Genomic DNA, 20,688 nt, shown 5'->3' on the forward strand with positions numbered 1-20,688 from the left:
AAATTAAATGTAAAATCTCTTGGTTTTTAAATCTATTTATGGATTTTTCTTGCTAGGATCAATAGTTTTAAAAACAGATTTTTTATTCTTATTCTACTCTTCAAGACAAAATTGGGAAGGTGCATAAAGCTATACTTTGAAAGAAAAATAATTGCCCCCCCCTCAAAAAAAAAAAAAAAAATTCTCCCCACAAGTGTCTTTCTAAAAGTTTACATGCATCAGCGAGCCTCCCCATTATTCAAAATATTTTCTTTTCATTTTTTGGTCTCTTATATGATGTTCAGACAGAAAGTGTATGTAGCACATTTAAAATTAGAAAATCATTGAAAATCAAGCCACTCTAATGTACAGCATTTATTTCTTCAATTCCACAGTACAAAATTATTCCTGTATTTAAATTTAACATATCATATAGGAAAAAATATTCTTGTATTTAAAATTAAAAATCATGTTGGAATTTTTTTTACAACTTTTAAATCTTTTAATAATGTACAGCAAATTATTTCCTTTTTATCTCATGTTTTGAAATTTATAAGATAGTTAGACTAAATTACAGAAATAATGAAAGATTTAAAGAAGAGAGCGTCAGGGGGTGGGGTCGAGGGGGGTTTCCCCCCTCAGGAGAGGGGGGGTTGAGGGGGGTCTCCCCCCTCAGAAAAAGCTTGGGCTTAAATCTTCAACAAATAAAGAAAACAAAATTATTTTAAAAATTTCTTTTTTATGTTAAATATTATTATTTTTGTGACACTTGATTTTGAATGACAAAAAATGTTGAAATAAATATTATACCCACTGTATGAAATGTTAAATTAGAAATCAATAATGATGTTGGAAAATTTATTCTCATTTTATACTCTGAAAAAAGGAATTGACAAAAAATAATAATTTTTATTCCAAACTTTTAAAACAGCATGCCTATTTCTTATTGGTTGACACTCGAATTAAAATAAAATAATGAATATTATTTCAAGACCAGAAATAAATTTGAAATAAATAATTTTCTTTCCCCTATATTTTTTATTCCAAAATGCCAAGAATTAATTTTGAAATAAAATAATTTTCTTTCCAATATTTTTATTCCTTTTTCTTATTGGACGTCATTTTGTGTCCAATGAGAGACTAGTGTTTAAATATTTTAAAGCTTATTACAGCATTTATTTTGAATATGATAATCGCAACATTCTCACATTAAATGTGATAAATTACATTAACATGTAAATTTAATATCTGTTTAGTAGCGAAGCTACTCTAATACTCACTTTATATGTTGTCAGTCCGTTTCTAACTCAAGTGGAGGAAATGTGATTTACTCAGCTGATATATGAGGTAGACGGTTAATTTTCTTCAATATAAAGCTTTTGCCGACCAATAAAATCTACTGAAAATACACTTTTTCGGAAAACCTTCCTTTGAACAATGGCTATGATTCCTGAAAAGCAGAGCCCAATTGGTACCGTAGTTAGCGAAATCTTAAGATGCATTATTCCGGGCATAATGTATTGTCTTACTTGTATTGTATTGATAGCATCAGTAAGTTGTCCGCAGTTTAAAATATAAAAAAATATTAAATTGATTTATGTTTTGGTGGCTCTAAGGAGCCGGAAGCATATAGTTTAAAAACGCACAAATTTTTATTACAATGATTTATTAATTGTACATCTAAAATAATAAAACTACTGAATTAACAAGATAAGCAGAATTTTTATCATTTTGTTTTTATGCAGAGGATTATAAAAAAGGTATTTTTTTTATTTTAAAAAAAATATTTTGAAAGAAAGATATCTTTTTTGCATGACTAGATTTTTCTTTTTTTTAGATTGAAGCAGTATGTATATGAAAGGCAGTTGATTTGACTAAAGTGATATAAAGTCAAAGCTTTTTAAAATGTAATTTTTCTATATTTATAAGGTGGAAGGGGGGGGGGGGTAAAATAAATTCTGCAGAATTTGATAAACAAAACAAAAACATTTTTAAAAGCAATGACAAAGATCACCAAAGAAACAATGACTAGAAAACAACTAAAAGTTAACTGAATTTTTTTCTGACTAGGTTAGACATACTTGGTAATTTTAATCTACTATATATTTACAAAGATAATGTAAAACAATTTAGAAAATTTAAGAGTTTATAAAGCCAAAATTTTTTTGATTTGTACTTGTAGCCCAGTGTTTTAGCTTGAGATTGCTAAAACTTTTTTAAAAAGTATTTGATATAGAAAGCACATTTAAAAAAACAAACATTGTGTCTATTAGGCTATGATCATTAATCCAGAAATAATATTTACAAAATTTAGTATGTTTTTCTCTCCCTAGATGGAGTTTCAGTAATTAGGCTAGTCCAGATTCTTCAGTTGGAACATAGCACCATTTCTTCACAACAGGCTTCTTCACCTTTCTTGGGTTGTTTCTGGACCTGATAAAGATAAACCTTTGTTACGATGAGAAGTAAAAAATAAAGTAAAATAAAACAAAATTGCTCCTTTTTTGAATAATGTAAATTTCATAAACTTTCTTTTAATCCTTATAATAAAGTAACATGATTCCTGTCTGTGTGTGTGTCTGTCTCTGTGTCTTTGTCTGTAGTCATGGTTCCCCTTTACAGTGAACCTTCAAACGGGTCCATGGATAGTTTATGACTATTATTCGGGAGTGTCATATATGAGTCATTATGATTTAAGACATAAATAAACATGTGTTTATCAATGGTTATTAATAAGTGAGCATGCAACCATAATTTATTCAAGATAGACAACTAACCTAGTACAGATTTCCTTGGGCACATCAACACACTCAACAGTAGGGTTCAGTTTGGGTACCAGTTTAGTCACATGTGCACAGGTTCTCTGGGGCTCCAGGGAACACTCTTCTTTGGGGGCATCCTAAGTAACAATTTAGGTTAATTCAGTTTGGAATTTAGGATTAGTAGACATTGAAATTGATTAAAATTGAATATTTCTGAAGTTCTAAATGTGTAAGATACCTGAACAATGGTCTGAGTCTTATCCTGACAAACCTCATCTCCCTCCTTGAAACCACAGCCAGCAGGGGCACAGATCTCTCTGGGCTCCTTGGTGCACCCAGTGACTGGGGTGTACTTCTTCACTGACTTCTTGGTGACCTCACACACCTCTCTGGGCCACTTGGAGCACTTGGTGAAGGAGGTGTAGCCCTCAGATTGATCCTCACATTTCTCATCCTGTAAGTGGATTTACTTGAAATGCGTAAATTTTCCTATTTTGTTTTAGTGTCATAATTTAATGATTGTTAATTTACGCCTAAAGATTTGTTATATCTGGTCTTATTATACATAAAAAACTTTTCATTCATTTTGATGTACTATACATGTTATTTTGACAGGATTTTTTGTTAAAATTGTTATTTATTTGCATATTTGACAGTTAATTGCAATATTTTGCCAAAAAAACACCTAGACGTATTTCTGGCGGTTGTAAAAATGGCGGTGTCCTATAGAGTATCCTGATTTTTGTCTGTCTGTACCTGAACAGTTTTACAAGTGACAACATCATCTTCAACATCATGTTCCTCCTGCTTGGTCCAACACTCAGACTCATATTCAGTTCTACAATAATGTAACACACATTTGATTCAATTTGATATCTACCTTACCTTGTCAATTACCTCATACGGGCGGAGATGCTGTCCATGACATGCAACGCCATGGTCCAACAACCCAGGATAACCAAGGGGAGCCAAATGTCCCCTTTTCTGTCCATACACCCGGGGTACTAGGTAAAGTAACACCCATCAGACAACCAACCCTTTGATTGCACGACCTTTGTATGAGAAGTCCGTACTGTGCATGGAAATGAGTTGCGCCGGTTTGGGCCAAGGCATTCCCCCTTACTTTAACTATTAATGTCGAACACCTGACATAGTAGCAGTAGGAACCATTATTAACGTATTCAGTTATGACGCGGTGTTAAGCCGAGATTCGAACTTATCACCTCCCTGACGAGGATCCCTATCAGTCTGTTAATATTGAATAACTTTCTAGGAATCCATATTATATAATTACTTGGATGTTGTACCAGATTTGAATAGGGGAGGACATTTTAGTAAGGCAAAATTTCCTCCCCTAGATTTTTTAGTGAGCCTCACTGATTTAAGTGAGGTAATTTTTTTTAAAAATCACCTCTGATCAATATTTAGGGACATATTAGCAACATAAATTGACCACAAAATTTCCCCTATCAATATATCTATATGTATTCTATTTCACTTTTTAGGGAACTTTTTGTCGTTATTGTTTTAGAAAAATGTTAATGGAAAGAATGAAACTTATTTAACTCCTATGCATAGTATCAAAGTATTTGTATTGATTTTAAAATTCTCAAGGACTTTGCCATTAACATATGTAGTATTGAAAAATAAACCTGCAAACTTCAGGACCCTGAATGTCACAATCCTTAACCAGGGGAGTTCTGCAAACCTGTAAACAAATCAATTGATCTTAAAATCATTTTAAAAAAAAACTATTCAATTTAAAATTTCAGGGCAAAAAGGATAATGTTCAAAGTAATAGCTAGTTACAAAGTCTAAATTATGTCAGAAATGATCCATGTGACGTCATAAAAATGAGGGATTATCCACCCCTTTTTAGTGGTTTTCTTTCCCACTTCTCCTCTCATCTCCCTCATTTTTATGACGTCACAAGGATAATTTTTGACACAATTTGGTCTTTGTCATAACTAATGTGATAAAATTAGAGCTGGTTGTTTTACAAATCTGAATTCAACTATTCCTATTGGTCAATTACAGTGTATACTGGCCTCTCATTGGACAACTTTATTGTATGACGGAAGATGATTAAAGACCCTCCACAGATTATGACGTTATACGATAGAATAGCCAATGAGAGGCCAGTATACACTGTAATTGACAAATAGCAAAATGCTGGCCTCTCATAATGCTGGAGGGACTTTAATTATCTTTGTATGACGTCATTTTTTTGGGTGCCATTTTCGCTGTCTCCTGTTTGTTACCTGAACAGTCTCATTGAAGGCAATCTTTTCATAATTAATGAAACAATTCTTTCTGAAGTTCTCTTCACACTCCTCCTCTTGCTGGGACTCGTAATTTGTCACATAGGTTGTGTGACACCTGAAAAAAAAATTATTGCTTTCTTTGGTCTTTTTTACTATTCCCAATTTATTTGTAATTCAAAATTATATTTCTATTAATTTGTTTTACAACTAGCTGTTTCGCCTCTAGCGTCTAGAATGGAAGGGTAGAAAAATATCCTAAAACCAGTTCAAGACTTGAATCTGAAATACAAATTAGCTTAAAACCATCCCAGGACCTATCTGAAGCTTCCCTAAAATGGAAAACCCAATCGGTTCATACGTTATCTGGCGGTTTCGGTCCTAGTATCTAGTATTCGAAGGAGTAAGCAAAGTAGGAAATTAGCCAAAATCCAATCTTAAATATAAGGATTAAATAGCCTAAAACCATCAAGGCACCTGTAATAATCTTCAGCAGTTATCGAAATCTTAAGCTGCAGTCAATTCATATAATAGGACTAGTTGCTGCATCTAGTGGCCTAGTATTTGAACTTCGAGGAAGAGCATAAAAATATCCTAATATTATCCAAGGACTTGAATCTGAAATTAAAATAGCCTAAAACCATCCCAGGACCTATTTGAAGCTTCCTTAAGCTACAGACAAAAAACCTTAATACTGTATATTATAGGATTGCAATTTAAGAAAGAAAGCTTTTAAAAAAAACACATACCTACGGTCATAGCTATGATCACATTGTACAACCTCATCATATTCCGTCTCCTCAACCATCTCTACCTTGTCTATACATCTCTTGCCATCAGCACCGGCAGTAGCAGCAGCTACAGCTGGGAAACTCACATCAACATCAGAATCACCCTGACGTTGGCCTCGGGGAGTGTCAAGATCCTGAATATATTTTTGAGATTTTTAAAGGTCAGAGCTTGTGTTAAAACATGGCCATGATCACATTAATATTGTTTTTAAAAGGCAAATTTATTTATTAGATGTAAATTTTGATAATGGTTGATAATATCAATTCAGTGTTAGCACCTTTTCATTTTTTACTAACTAAACATTCTTATTGGAGCCTAGTTTGATTTGTTTGTGAATAGAATATTTTGATCTATACAATACAATTGAAATAATAATCATTTATTGCATCGTATTATAGACAGCTTTCTATGGATATTAAAATAAAAAAAAATTAGAATTAAAACCAGTTTTGTTAGCTTCAAAGGGCTGAATCCTGGGCTAACAAAATTGGTATTAATATTATGATTTTTATTTTAACTTTTGTAGAAAACTGACTGTAATATGTTACGATACATGATTTTTTAGTATGGCTTAGAACCGATTATAATCGAGCGAATACTGATTCTTTTCTAAGCCATATCACTTTCCTACCCACAAGAAGACTGTATCAATTTTACCTGTAGAGGAACACGGGCAACGGAATTAGTCTCAATCCCATAGCCAACACTTCTTGCAGCTCCACTGCTTCTATCCTCCTCTTCAACAGTGTGTGCCTCGTGATGCTCATGTCCCTCGGCTCCGTGAGTCTCCTCATGATGCTCATGGTGGGCGTGTTCAGCTTCAGCTCCTAGTTAATTAGCATTAGTGTAAAATTATTTTTGGCTCAACAGCAAGAGGATTAGTCACAGTTGAAAGTGCATTCATGTTTGAGTGGTATTACAGTGGAACCTATTCTAACATACTATAGTAAACAAACTGGCTGCGTTTCCTCTAATAATAATGTACTTGTAAATATATATATTTTAGGTAAATAATGATTTTAATTTAATCTATTGTGTTCTTGATTCCTTCCCTCAAAAATATATATAGGAAAGGAATCTATCATTAACGCACTTAACCCACCCTAATTCTTTAGATATTGTATTTAGTGTGTTGTTGATTCAATCTCCAAAAATATAAGGCGAAGAGATCTATTTTTATCAAATTTAACCAGCGTTGCGGAGCCATTTGATTTTGGTGCGGCTCCGGTTCCGGCTCCGACCTAAAATCAAGAAAAACTCGACATATTTTTTCCCACGTCTATTTTTGACATTTGAAGGTTTTAAAAGTTCAATTTTTGATAAAAATGGACTTGAAAAACTGATAAGGTGCATTTGCACATGACAAAACAGAGTTATCAAATTATAATTTATAAAAAATCTCTTTATTTATCTAGTCATGAGCCGGAGCCGTTTTTGGATGAAAATTACGGCTCCAGCTCCGGCTCCAGCAAAATATGGCGGCTCCCGGCTCCGCAACATTGCATTTAACCCATCCTAGTTCAGTAGATATTGACTTTAGTATTATTAAAACTGTGTCTCAATAAACAGTGAATACCTTGATGTTCCGCATGTGCCTCATGGTGTTCAGCTTCATGGTTGTGGTGTTCATGCGGAGCTTCATTGAAAGGGAAGGTGTTGAGGAGAGAACGTTCACCTCTGGGTGCTGTCTCTATGGCACGGTTGTTCAATGTAAGGGCCTTTACAAAAATGTGTTTCAATGTATTCTCCGGAGCTGGAACTTTAAATCGGTTTGGTGCGGCAATGTCACTCGCTACTGGGCGCGCTGATTCGCCCATTCCATTTTGATTTAAAGATTGAAATCTAATAATATCTAGGTGTGCCGAACTGGATCGCCCCGATTCAGCGCTCCACTAAATGATTTAAAGAACCAGCTCAGCTTAAAATATTTCAGCTTATACCAACCACGAAATTAACTCGAAAAAAATAAATCACAACAGCTGTTGGTTGGGGGCAACATAAAGTAGAATTGACGACCTTTTTATCTGCCCCCCAAATATTATTTTAGATTTATTTTGCTTGTTTAATATACCTTATTCCTAAAAGTTTCTAAAAATGGATCCTAGAATACCATATATAAAAAAAGTTTTAATCATTTAATTAAAGTGAAATAGTTCTAATAAAAGATGAATATAAATTTGTTTAATAACTTAATGGTTATTCTGAAATGTTTTAAATCTTCTTATTTTTACTGCTACTATAATCACAAGTTAAAAGTATTAAACCTTCCAAGATCCTTTGCGAAGCTATAATGAAATGGAGAACCATATTGGTTCAGCTTCAGCAAATAGATCAGACAGAAATAGATCATATTACTTTTATATAAGGATTGTAAAATTTATTCTTCCTTTCTAAAACTGTTAAATAAAATATTATAAACCTCAGTGACATTTTACCAAAATATATAAAATACTCTTTAATTTTTTGCTTATAATGTTTTTCATAAAATTACCACGCTGTTGTGCATACTTGTTATTGTTGGTTATATGAATTGCAACAACAAAGTAATAAAAAGTTACAACAATTATCTTTATGAGCAAATAACCCTTTAGATTATGCTCACTCTGAAAAGCAAATGTTTTGGAATGGACAAAAATAAAAAAGCTTGCTAACTTACTTCAGAAATTATATATTAAGTATTAATTAAATTTTAGCATGCTCTGCTGTTTTAAAGGCCGGGTTTATATTTAGAGATCTAAAGGGATTAGACAATGGCCGATAAATCGATGTAAATCCCCAATGATTATACTCCAACTTATCCCTACTATGGATTACAATTATTGTTTGACACATTTTGACGCTTAACTTAATGAACTAATTAATCAAAATTCATTAAAGTCTCCAAAGTTGTTAAGCCAACGAATAAGAAAAACTTAATTCTAAAACTTTTGGGACTAGTGTAATAAACAGCTTACAATGACCCCTCCTTTCCTGGTTTATATAACAAAAGAGTTAATTTTGTTTGTTAAAACATGAGCTTTTCATAGGAGTGGTCATAATTATCATTAAATAATTTTAAGCAAAAAACTGTTATTAAATTGGACACTTTTTGCACTAAGTTTGTTCATGTTTGTAAAAGGAAATTTTCAAATTATTCAGTATTTTATGGCTGTTTAAGTACTCTAATAACAATGTACAAAAGTTTTCAGTTGATATCTGATTAATGTATTTTTATATACTAACAGAGTATATGACTTTAGAGCTTGATTGCTACAGATAGAACATTTCAATCTAAATGTACAGTTTTGTGTACTTAAAATGCATAGACCAACCCAAATCATAAATAGTCATAAAATATGTTTTTGAATGTCTACCCAGGGATAGAGGGGGGGGGGGGCAATGTGCTGTTTATTACACTAGTCCCCAATGTTTTATAATAACGTTTTCTTCTTCGAAGGTTAACAACTTTAGGGACTTTTTAAAAATTCTGAAAGTTTATTTTATTGAGTTAAGTATCCAAACGTTTCAACCACTACAATCTACAGAAGGGGTAATTTTGTGTATCATCATCTGGTATGTATTTCAATTTATCGGCCACTGCACTGTCTTATAATCTTCTAAAAATCAGCAAATATCTTACAAACCCCTAACTTTTAAACACTGTTTATTTATTGGTAGGGGGGATAAAGTGTCTTAAAAATCAGACATGTGACGTCATAAAAATGAGGGAGATGAGAGAAGAAGTGGAAAAGAAAACCCCTAAATTGGCTGATTCTTTAAACATTAAAACTGTTTTTCTAAGTATATATCACCATTTTAAGTGCAAGCCCCTTTGCAAAATAATTAGGGATAGTCATCATTTAGATATGAACAATGGATGTAGAATATACGTGGATATTAATACAGGGGAACAATTTACGTCAATTCATTTTGCTAACATGGACCTCGTTTATTGGTCATTTATTTAATCCAGTAGGAGGAAAGAGGATGGGGTAGAGGAAGTAAAAAGGGGGATCGTTATTTTAGTCGCTACAAGGCTTAGTGTATTGTAAGAGAAGATGAAAATCTGCAAGTAATAATATATCTATTATATGAACTCTCTCTGAATGATCAACAGAACCTTTGAAAAGATGTCAAATCTGAATTCTTTGAATGCTGTTTTATCTGTTTGTTGATAACCTCTTATTGTGGGATACCAAACCCTTGTTTAACAAGCAGGTATCTACAGGAATAAGTCAGTGACCGATAAACTGATGTACATCATTAATGATGCTATAGAAAATTACCCCTTCTAAAGTTTACAATTAGTGGTTGAAACGTTTAATCACTCAACTTAATAAACCAACCAAACAAAATTTAAATAAGTCCCCAAAGTTAAGCTGATGGATAAGGAAACTTTATTATAAAACTTTGGAGTTTTGTGTCATGAACAGCCCAATGTCCCCTCCCTCCCTCCATAACCAAGTAAGATATCCTTTTATAAGGATTTTATGTATGTGGCTTATACTTCAATAACTACTGATCCGATTCATTTTAGAAAAGCTTCACAAATGTCCTGGGATGTTTTAGACTATTAGCAGCTCTCTTAATTTACAAAGCCCCAAGGTGCTTGGTAATGTGATAGGTAAGCTAATATTGGAGTGGCACAAAAAAAATGACGTCATACAATAAAGTTGACCAATGAGAGGCCAGTATACAATGTAATTGACCAATGGTAAAATTTATACTGGCCTCGTATTGGTAATTTTATCGTATGACGTCATATTTTTTGCTACTTTTTTATTACATTATTTTTTTTAATTTTCCAATGGACTTATCTTTATTATAACCTTCCCTGTAAAATATTGCCTGACCCGTGAAAATCCTCAGTTAGCTGAGCTTTAAAGTGCAGGACAAATTTTAGTAACTTTAAGAAATGCCCAATGCCTTTTCTTAGACAATATTTCCTTTTTATATAAAATATATCTACATTTTTAACATTCTGCTTGTTTGATTTTATTAATATTTTAATTTTAAAGACAATGACTAAATTGTGTCAAAGTTGATCCATGTAACGTCATAAAAATGAGGGAGATGATAGGAGAAGTGGGAAAGAAAACCCCTAAAAAAGAGATGGATCATCCCTCATTTTTATGACGTCACATGGATCATTTTTGACACAATTTGGTCTTTGTCATTTTAAACAATGAAAAACACATTTTCCTGAAAAAGTTGGTCTTCAAGGAAATTCGCTGAGCTCAGCCTTCCAGCGTTGGTTGCTGAAACTGCTAACAGCACAGCCAATACCTAAATAAATGGAAAATTAGATAAAAAGTAATACAAAAAAAATTGATTTAAATATATTGACATAGAAGATTGTCCCCAATTTTGTTCGCTAATATGGACCTCTTATTGGTTACTTTTTTCATCCAGTCGGAGGGGAAGGGGTGGAGTAAAGAGTTGTATGGTGTCATTGTTGTTTTAGCCAGCTGCGGGTATCTCTTTATTAGATCACATGAAATGTGGTACAGCAAATAGAAAGAGCAAAAAAATACTTTTTTTAAAAGTAATTACTATTTTCACTAACTAAAGTTTTAGATTATATATAATTTTGGTAATAGTTCATGGGTCACTTTATTATGATAGGGGCTCGAAAGACTAAATGTTTTTAATTTCATCTTTAAAAATACAAATCTAATTTATGTCGTGGCTGGAAGTTTTAATCAAAATACAATTTTTATGCAATAATTCTAATTGAAAGAAGTATAATTTAAAAGCACGCTATTTGAACAGTGCAAAATTTTGCAAGGGTGGGTTGTCCCGCGTTTTTAAAAAACTTTTTGCGGATTTTAATTTTATGCAATATTATTAACGAAGTTTATTCATTTCTGCACAGTTTTTTTTGCCTGAGCAAAGATAAAATAGCAAGGTATTTTTACATCTTAAGTTTCAAAAAGCAAAGTTAGCCCTTTTTTAGAAAAGTGTTGAAAGATATTAAAATCGGACAATAAACAAGAAATTAATCTCTACCAAATAACTTTAGGTAAAATTATGCTTTTGGTAACTGTTAAGTATTAGAGGTAATAATAAGTGTTTTACGTTTAATATAACTGTCCCTTCCGGATATACTTGTTTCATCATACTTTTGAAAAACATCTAAGTAGCAATCTTTTTTAAAGTTGCTGTTTTAATATTTTAGCACACTCACATGAACACCTATAAGATAGATAGATAGGTAAATTTGCAAGTAGATTTTATGCAATGTTATTGCATCATTGCATACAGAAAAATTTGGGAAATTAGGAGGAGGAAACTAGAATGACATAGATAGATATAATAAAATATAGGTCTTAAAGGGGGTGGGGGGGGGGGGGGTGAAGATCTGAAGATGACTTTAAAGATTCAGTATGAATTCTTATTTTCCTAAAGCAGCTGTATTGAAAATTAAAAATTTATTTGGATGAGAATAGGGGGGGGGGGGGAGAGAGGGTAAGTGTTGGACTCTTACTCCAAACAAAATAAAACTTACTGAACACAAAATATACATTATTGTTTTTACTAAAGGCCTTTGGGGGGACTTAAAGGTAGGGAGAAAAAATGTTTTATAAAGAAAAAATTTCAAAAATTTTAATTCTTCTGGGTTGGTGGTGGTACCTTCCATTCTGCGGTAAAAACAGACAAACAGACACTTTAGTATACATATTTAGATTTATTGCTAAAGTCAAGGTTTCAAAGTGTCCCTTGAATTGTCCTGAGAAAAATCTGTCATTGAATAGCATTTTTGGGCAACCTAACCCAATTTTCCTAATCTAAATTTATATCTGCCAATCCATAATTTATTGTCTATTAAAATTGTCCTCATCAAAGACCCAGCCCATTTTATCAATTTAATAAAAAAAATCATGTTGTAACAAGGAATATTATTTCCATAAGTAGCGCAGCAATATATTTAAAAACTTGAAAAACAAGGAATTTATAGAATTTGTTATAGGGCAATAGATAATTAAAGGTAATTTTTTCTCAAATTTACTTTAGAGGCTTGATTTGCCCTAATTAGAGAAAAAAAACTTCTAAATTGAATGTTGCAGAAAATTTAGATAAATTACTTTCTAATTGTTTTTAAATTATGTATTATGACCTATATACAATTTTTTTTAATAAAGAATTAGAAATAGAACTTAACAAGACGACTTTCATTATTTTCAATCTTAATCAAAATATGAATATCGACACACAATTGAATTATTAAAACTTAATTTGAATGAAAAACTTTATATTGCATTAAAGTGTTAAATTTATGCACAATGTGTTATTTTATGAAGATTGAAAGTTGAACTGTAAAAAAAGTTTAAAAAAAAATTACATCGGCTTAAGTTAAGCAAAAAGCCATAGGTAAAAAAGTATGAAAAATATAAAATGCCAGCTGTTGGTCAACAACGGCAAACTGCAACTTGCTTTAAAGGGTAGCTGAACCAACTGCTTCTATCTAATCTCAAATTGTTTGTTACAATTTTTTTTTTTCAGTTTGCTTTTTATCTTGCATGTGTGCTATTTTAAAGGCATTTATGTTGCAATGAATTTAACATTACCTAAACTCTTAAATCTAAATATGTAGAACATAAGTGTCTAAAATTATCTAGGTACTTTCAAAATTATGTACAAATATGGCCTTACTTACAATGTGTAACACATTTAAAATTTGAACAAAAACATATTTAAACTAATTTAAATATAGGCATGTAGAAACAAGGATGACATTGTTTACAAAGAAAAACGTTGGAAAGTTTTTCTAAATGTTAAGAAATATAAATACTAAAGCTTTACATATCAGGAAAATAAAAATCAGTATAATGGAGGTTAAAAAAACTTTGGTCAAAAAGCAATGGAAAATTCGTATTTTTTAAGCTTTTAACTTTTTGAGAGTTAAACTTAAGTAAAATGTTACGAAATTTCCTAGGCTAGGAATAAGTTTATTCTTAGCTGTACAATTACATAGATCTGAAGGAAACCTTAACTTTTACATGATTTGACCCTTACTCATCAATAACCTCATACGGGCGGGGAAGCTGTCCATGACACTCAAACGCTAGGTCCAACAACCCAGGATTTTGTCCAAACAACCGGGGTATTAGATTAGGTAACACCCATCAGACAACCAACTCTTTGATTGCACGACCTTTGTCTTAGAAGTCCTATCTGTGCATGGTAATGGTTGACCCTTTGTTTAGCCTCAAATTTAAACTAGTTTGTATGCTTTGGCTTTTTTTAAACCTAGGATTGCCATATTTTGGTCAGGGTATGAAATCTAGCTGGTTTTAATTGCAAAAGGTTGATTCACTTGAGGCTACAGGCGGCTGACGAGCCCTAGTGTAAAGTGAAACCATCGAAGTACTTAATGTCTTTTGACGTGATTTGTGCATTTTAGCAACAAACTATGCATTTGGAAATTCAAAGATCTAAGACATTAAAGTAATCAGAAAAATAAAGGGGGGAAGGGTTAAATAGCTGTATGTCCATTGGTTGGGGACCCTGTGAAAACCTTCAATTGGGTCTTTGAATATCATCCAATATCGTCCAAAATATTAACACAGCCAAGTCTCTACAAAAGAGCAGAAAGCAATTTGCAAGCAGACAAAAAAAGGTACCCACAACTGGAACCAGGTAGTTGTCTGGGTTATACACCTATACTTACACATTTATTTTTGATAACTAACCTGTTTATAATTCCACTGCATGTTTGATGTATTATTTTAATTGACGAGAAGGCCTACAGATTTTTTCCTAACAAATTTTAACTATACATCATCTATATTTTTTTTAGATAAATAAGGATGACAACACTCACAAAAGTGTAGATCTAATATCATACTTTAATATGATCATCATCACTTGTAGAGTGTCATATATATATTTCTATCTTTTATATCGTTCTATTTATCTATCTATCCTTTCTCCCCTTTTTTTCCTCTTACAGCCCAATTTTTTATGTTAAAGTAGTAATCACGAAAAACTTTGAAATACAAATTGTTTACTTTTTTTTATAAGCGAAGATTTTCTAAAATTAGGGTTGGTCCGTGCATACGTTCGTCCTTGACGGATAGCTCTTTTCGTTAATTTAGGCATGTTAGAATTGTCTAATTTATTTTAAATTTTGCATGATGATTCGATACATAATTCCCCTCTTATTTTAACCGTTCAATAACACTTTCCTATCAAGTGATCAACTATTACATAACTTACTTTGTCCGTATATCTGCCTATTTTTAAAAGCGAAGCTTTTCTATAATTAGGGTCTGTCCGTCCGTCCGTTCGTCCGAGATAGATAGCTTTTATTCGTTAATCTCAAACTTTGCATGATGATTCCTGTAGTATTTGGGTACGATTTAAAAGCGTAGCAATTCTATAATCATTACCAGAATGTCCGTACGTCCATTTTAAACATGTTGATTTTTCTACTTTTTTAACAACAAATTTTAATGTGATCAAATTATACGTGAGATCTGATTTTTGGTATATTGATTCCTGGGACAACAAAGAACAATATTATAAGCGAAGCAACTCTATAATAAAGTCCTAAAAATGTATGTATGTCCATAAACATTATCCTGTATTAAGCAATTTTCAACAAATTTACTTTTGCTTCGACTCTTATAATTTTATATTCATTTCAGACACTATACAAGTGTTAATGTCCGTTTGTCTTACCGTTACTGTTTCATAGCTTCGCTTTTATGGATGTTGTCATCCTTGTTGTTTGATAAACTTTATAAAAAAAAAACAATATACCAGGTTCCTTCTATCATTTAAAATACAATAAAAAGCATCTCTTCAGCTAACCATAAAAAACCAGAGTAAAGTTACTCAACTGTGCAATAGAACAAGGATGACAACATCCATAAAAGCGAAGCTCTGAAACGGTAAGACAAACGAACATTAATACTTCAGAACTGAATAAACTGAATATTAATGCACATGTATATACAAAATTATAAGTATATTTGTTGCAAAACTGAATAAATACATGTTACTGTATAAGGACATACTGACGTTTTTAGGACTTGATTATAGAGATGCTTCGCTTAAACCACTATACCTTGTTGAAATAGGAAGCAGTATACCAGAATTTAGATGATTAGGATAATTTTAACATACAAACATTTGTTGTCAAAAAAGTAAAAAATAATGGACGTACAAACCTTTTGGTAACGATTATAGAGTTGCTGCGCTTTCTAAGTGTTACCTAACTGTTAAAGGTATCATCATGAAAAAATTGGAATCGATAGGACAATTTTAACCTGTTTAAATTAACGAAAAAAGCTAACTGTAACGGACGGGCGTACCGATTCTAATAACAGAAAAGCTTCGCTTTTTAAAAATGAGTAACGGAAGCTAGATAGAATCAGAGGAAGGTTGTAAAAGTAAAAAAAGGAGATTAATTACAATAAATTTCAGTGTAACCCATATTTTTTTTTCTTCTAAATATTTAAGCAACATAATACAGAATTTGGTATATAATATTTGGAGAAAATACCAATTCTTAACCTAGAGACTTAAACTAGCTAGAATACCAACATCGTATTAGTCTATGAAGTATTTTTTATGATTTCTAGTACTGCTTCGAAATCGATTAATATCCGGTGGATTAGACCCGGTGCTCAGTCATACTGAACAATCATGTATAGCATAAAATTACAGATAATTTTCCCAAATATTAAAATATAAAACATTAGACTAGGCGTTCGTCTCCTTGGGTCTAACAAAACTATTTTTAATCTTTAAAATTTTCTTTTTGATATCCTAGGAAATTTGGCTATAAAACGATACCGGTGCTCTAATGGGATTAACGATGAATTAATTTAGTAGTTAATGATAACAAATTAAGATTTAAATTGTTAGTTGATTGCACCAACCAATCAAATCAAATAATATAAGTAATCAAAGTGTTTGAACCAACTAAAGTAACTAAAGCCCAATAAAACCGCCCTCCCTTTTTTAGCTCATTTACTTTTATTTCCATTAACTATAGCTTAAAAATGAACAATGAATATTAGAGTTCATTTTCTGGTGTTCGATGGCCAAATTTAATCACTAATATAATTTTATCGTAAATTCATCACTAAGCCTTTTAATGTTTTCCATTTTTGTAAAAATCGTCTAAAGTTTTAAATATAATTTGAGGTTAAATGCCAAAAGGGCAACTAATTAAAAGGTTTTGATATTATATTTGACTCTAAAATGAAGTAATTTGTATTAAGATTATTTTCTTAATAATATTTTTTTTATTAAATTGTAATAATATAAGATGATGTATATGTGTCCTGCCTTCTGCACTGCCCAAACTCCACTAACTCATAACTACTGGTCAACACCACTATTTATAGACTTACACCGTCCATCTTCATCTATCAATCTATCTCCTGGGCTATCTATCTATCTACCCATTTGGGTTTCTTGGTATCTATCTATCTGTATCTGAAGCCATCCACAGAGTTATTTGCAAAAAATTGCCCAAACGTCCTTGGTGTTACAGCAATACAACTATTTATTATTTTAAACAGAAACTTGCAAACTTCTTAGACATTGTCATTAACGTCCAACATCTGATTTCCTACCAAATTCGATATTAAGTCTTAAAAGAAATGTTTAATAACTTTATATATCTATAATACAAAGTAGAACGATGTCTGTCTGTCCGTCTGTCTGTCTGACCGTCTGTCCGTCTGTCTGTCTGTCCCTTAAGATCTCGGTAACCACTGAACCGATCGGATTCTACTCTTCAGGGTATCTACCTATTGGTCCTGTGGTGGTTTTAAGCTATTTTCTCGGGGGGTGGGACACCCCCAACCCCCCCAAAAACCAAAAAATCACCCCCCCATTTTTTTTTTTTTTTTTTTTAAGGAGATTTCCATGGTCCTTTACGATTTTCGCAATAATTTTTTTTATCACCTCTTGGGGTAAAGCCCCTAGAGGCTAGGGGCGAAGCCGCTAGTAACTTTATATAATACTAGTGGCTACGCCCCTAGAGGCCTCTAGGGGCACTTGAGGAGGGGGGAATCCCCATCATTTTTAATTTAAGTTAAAAAATTAAAATTTTTTTTTTTTTTTGGGGGGGTATTTTTCATTTTTGGGGGGAGGTTGGGGGTGTCCCACCCCCCAAGAAAATAGCTATAAACCTTCCCGGGACCTATGAGAATCTACCCTGTTTAGGAGAACCCGATCGGTTCAGCGGTTAGCGAGATCCTTTGCTACAAACAGACAAACAAACAGACAGACAAACAGACAGACAAACAGACAGACAAACAGACAGACACACAGACAAACAGACAGACAAACAGACAGACAAACAGACAGACAAACAGACAGACAAACAGACAGACAAACAGACAGACAAACAGACAGACAAACAGACAGACAAACAGACAGACAAACAGACAGACAAACAGACAGACAAACAGACAGACAAACAGACAGACAAACAGACAGACAAACAGACAGACAAACAGACAGACAAACAGACAGACAAACAGACAGACAAACAGACAGACAAACAGACAGACAAACAGACAGACAAACAGACAGACAAACAGACAGACAAACAGACAGACAAACAGACAGACAAACAGACAGACAAACAGACAGACAAACAGACAGACAAACAGACAGACAAACAGACAGACAAACAGACAGACAAACAGACAGACAAACAGAAAGACAGACAAACAGACAGACAAACAGACAGACAAACAGACAGACAAACAGACAGACAAACAGACAAACAAACAGACAGACAAACAGACAGGCAAACAGACAGACAAACAGACAGACAAACAGACAGACAGACAAACAGACAGACAAACAGACAGACAAACAGACAGACAAACAGACAGACAAACAGACAGACAAACAGACAGACAAACAGACAGACAAATAGATAGACAGACAGACATCGTTCTACTTTGTATTATAGATTGACTAAAATAATAAACACACAGACAAACTTTGATAGTAGATTTGCTACAAAAAGAAAGGCAACACTAAACAAAGTCTATGTAGGAAGCAATTTATTTCGCTATGTTACAATTCACATTAATTCGCCGTTTTAAAGGAAAACCTTACATCAATATAATTTGAGAAAAAGCCTTGTTGTAGGAAGATTCGCGAAGTACGGTGTTTTCATAAAACGATTTAATTTATATTTTTTGGAAAAAGTATTAATCATATTTAAGATTATTATTAAGATATAACCCTTAAACATGTTTAGGTACACGTTTCAAATCATCGAAATTAATTTTTTATAGTTTTAATTTGCTATATAATTATAATAAAGTATTTATTGATATTGTGTAGATCAGCTTTTAGCGTATATCCTATTATAGGGAAGGTTTTTAACTATTTTTAGGGAAGGTACCATTTACCTTACAAAGAGAATCGCCCATAGAAAAAATGACCTCACTCTAATTTTTATTTTTTACCCTATCTTATTGAAACAAAAATTAAAAGTGGGGTTGGACAACTTTCTTCCCCCTTAAGGGCCACTAGAAGCCTCTAGGGGCGTAGCCGCTAGTTATCATATAAAAATAGTTTATCTTTATGAACCCATTCGGAAGATATAAGTTTTTGCTAAATGTTGATATTTCTTGCTTTGTAAGTACACTGGGTGCGCGCAAAAACAGCTGAGCGCGCAAAAAACCTGATGTTACGAGCGTCAACAGCGCATCTTCACTTTTACTGCAAGCGCGGTGTGCATAGAAAACAACAACATTTTTGGATCCTGGAAAGAAAATAAAGTAATGGGTTTTGTCGTATTTTCACAGTTGCTTTTCTCCTATTTATAGCACATGCGGAAGGCTTTCCTTTAGGGGCAATCATGAACATTTACCCCACCTAACCTGACCTAAAATAACCCTTCAAAGGGGACTGTAAAAATACAATGAAACCCGCTACTTCGTTTTCTTTCCTGTTCCAAAGTTTTCCATTCACTTAAATAATAAGATTAAACAAACCAGATAGAAGCAAGCTAATTGGTTATATCTTTACGTCTTAGTATGTTATCGTTTTTGATATGGAAGAAAAAAACATTAATTGTTTAAAATTGAATAAGCTACCTTGTTGTCATAATTAGTGATTTACAGACACTTTTATTGTACTTTGGAAAATAATAGTGTTAGTTTTTTTTTATTGTTGTGTCTATTTGAACAATGTTTTATTTTTAGTTATTTCTCTTGTTTGTAAAAACACTGATCTTGCCCCTTCTTGTTTCTAAAATATGTTCACTCTCCAGCAGGGATCAGGGATATCTTATTGAATAAGTGTCCTGCGGATTGGGGTTGTCTACACCCCCCTAAAAAAAAAATAATAGGCAAACTTACCTTCCACTCCTTGTAAATCACGCTATTAAATTGAACGATTTATTAATCAATATTCTCTTTTCATTTTACTTTAAATTCTGCGTTTTTATAATTTTCAATGAAGATGCCATCGACCTTTCCCTCCCTACAGTTTGGTTGCAATCTTTTTTCCAGCCAACCCTTGGATTTTATGAAAATGTAGGTAAATCTCATCAAAATTGTAATTCTGCAATGATAATGTTGCTTGAATGGATGTAGGATATATGTGGATATATTGTCGAGGGAAAATTTGTCGTTGCTAATATTGGACCTCATATTAGTCAGTTCGTTCATCTAATAGAAGGGAGGGTGTTGGATGTAGGGTATCGTTATTTTAGCCAGTTGCTAGTATTACTTTATCAGAGTATATGAAAATCTCGTGCAATATCCAAGTAATAATACATAGATATAGTTGCTTGACTCTTTTCGCGCATTTGTCCTAATAAAGTATATTAGAAAAATGTTGCTCTAAACCCGTTCTGGACTAAAACAAAGCTAACATAAAAATCAATAACCGACAAGTCATATAACATATTGTTTCTGAGATTT

At 32.5% G+C, this 20,688-nt stretch overlaps 1 protein-coding gene across 1 annotated transcript; it reads right to left on the reverse strand.

The window, feature by feature from the left end:
* Positions 1–1,792: 1,792 nt before the first annotated feature.
* Positions 1,793–17,101, reverse strand: LOC145329110 (uncharacterized). Its single transcript, XM_080173151.1, has 12 exons — positions 17,075–17,101; positions 14,467–14,533; positions 10,975–11,059; positions 7,371–7,511; positions 6,452–6,621; positions 5,752–5,927; positions 5,003–5,120; positions 4,394–4,449; positions 3,498–3,579; positions 2,980–3,195; positions 2,757–2,878; positions 1,793–2,412 (listed from the first exon to the last, which is right to left on the reverse strand). Exons 2-12 carry the CDS (start codon positions 14,485–14,487, stop codon positions 2,328–2,330), a joined length of 1,272 nt encoding a protein of 423 aa, XP_080029277.1. The 5' UTR covers positions 14,488–14,533; positions 17,075–17,101; the 3' UTR covers positions 1,793–2,327.
* Between the last annotated feature and the right edge of the window lie 3,587 nt (positions 17,102–20,688).

Source organism: Acartia tonsa, chromosome 9 (assembly GCF_053477335.1).
Source record: "Acartia tonsa isolate MP-2025a chromosome 9, ASM5347733v1, whole genome shotgun sequence".
Classification (NCBI taxonomy): domain Eukaryota; kingdom Metazoa; phylum Arthropoda; class Copepoda; order Calanoida; family Acartiidae; genus Acartia; species Acartia tonsa.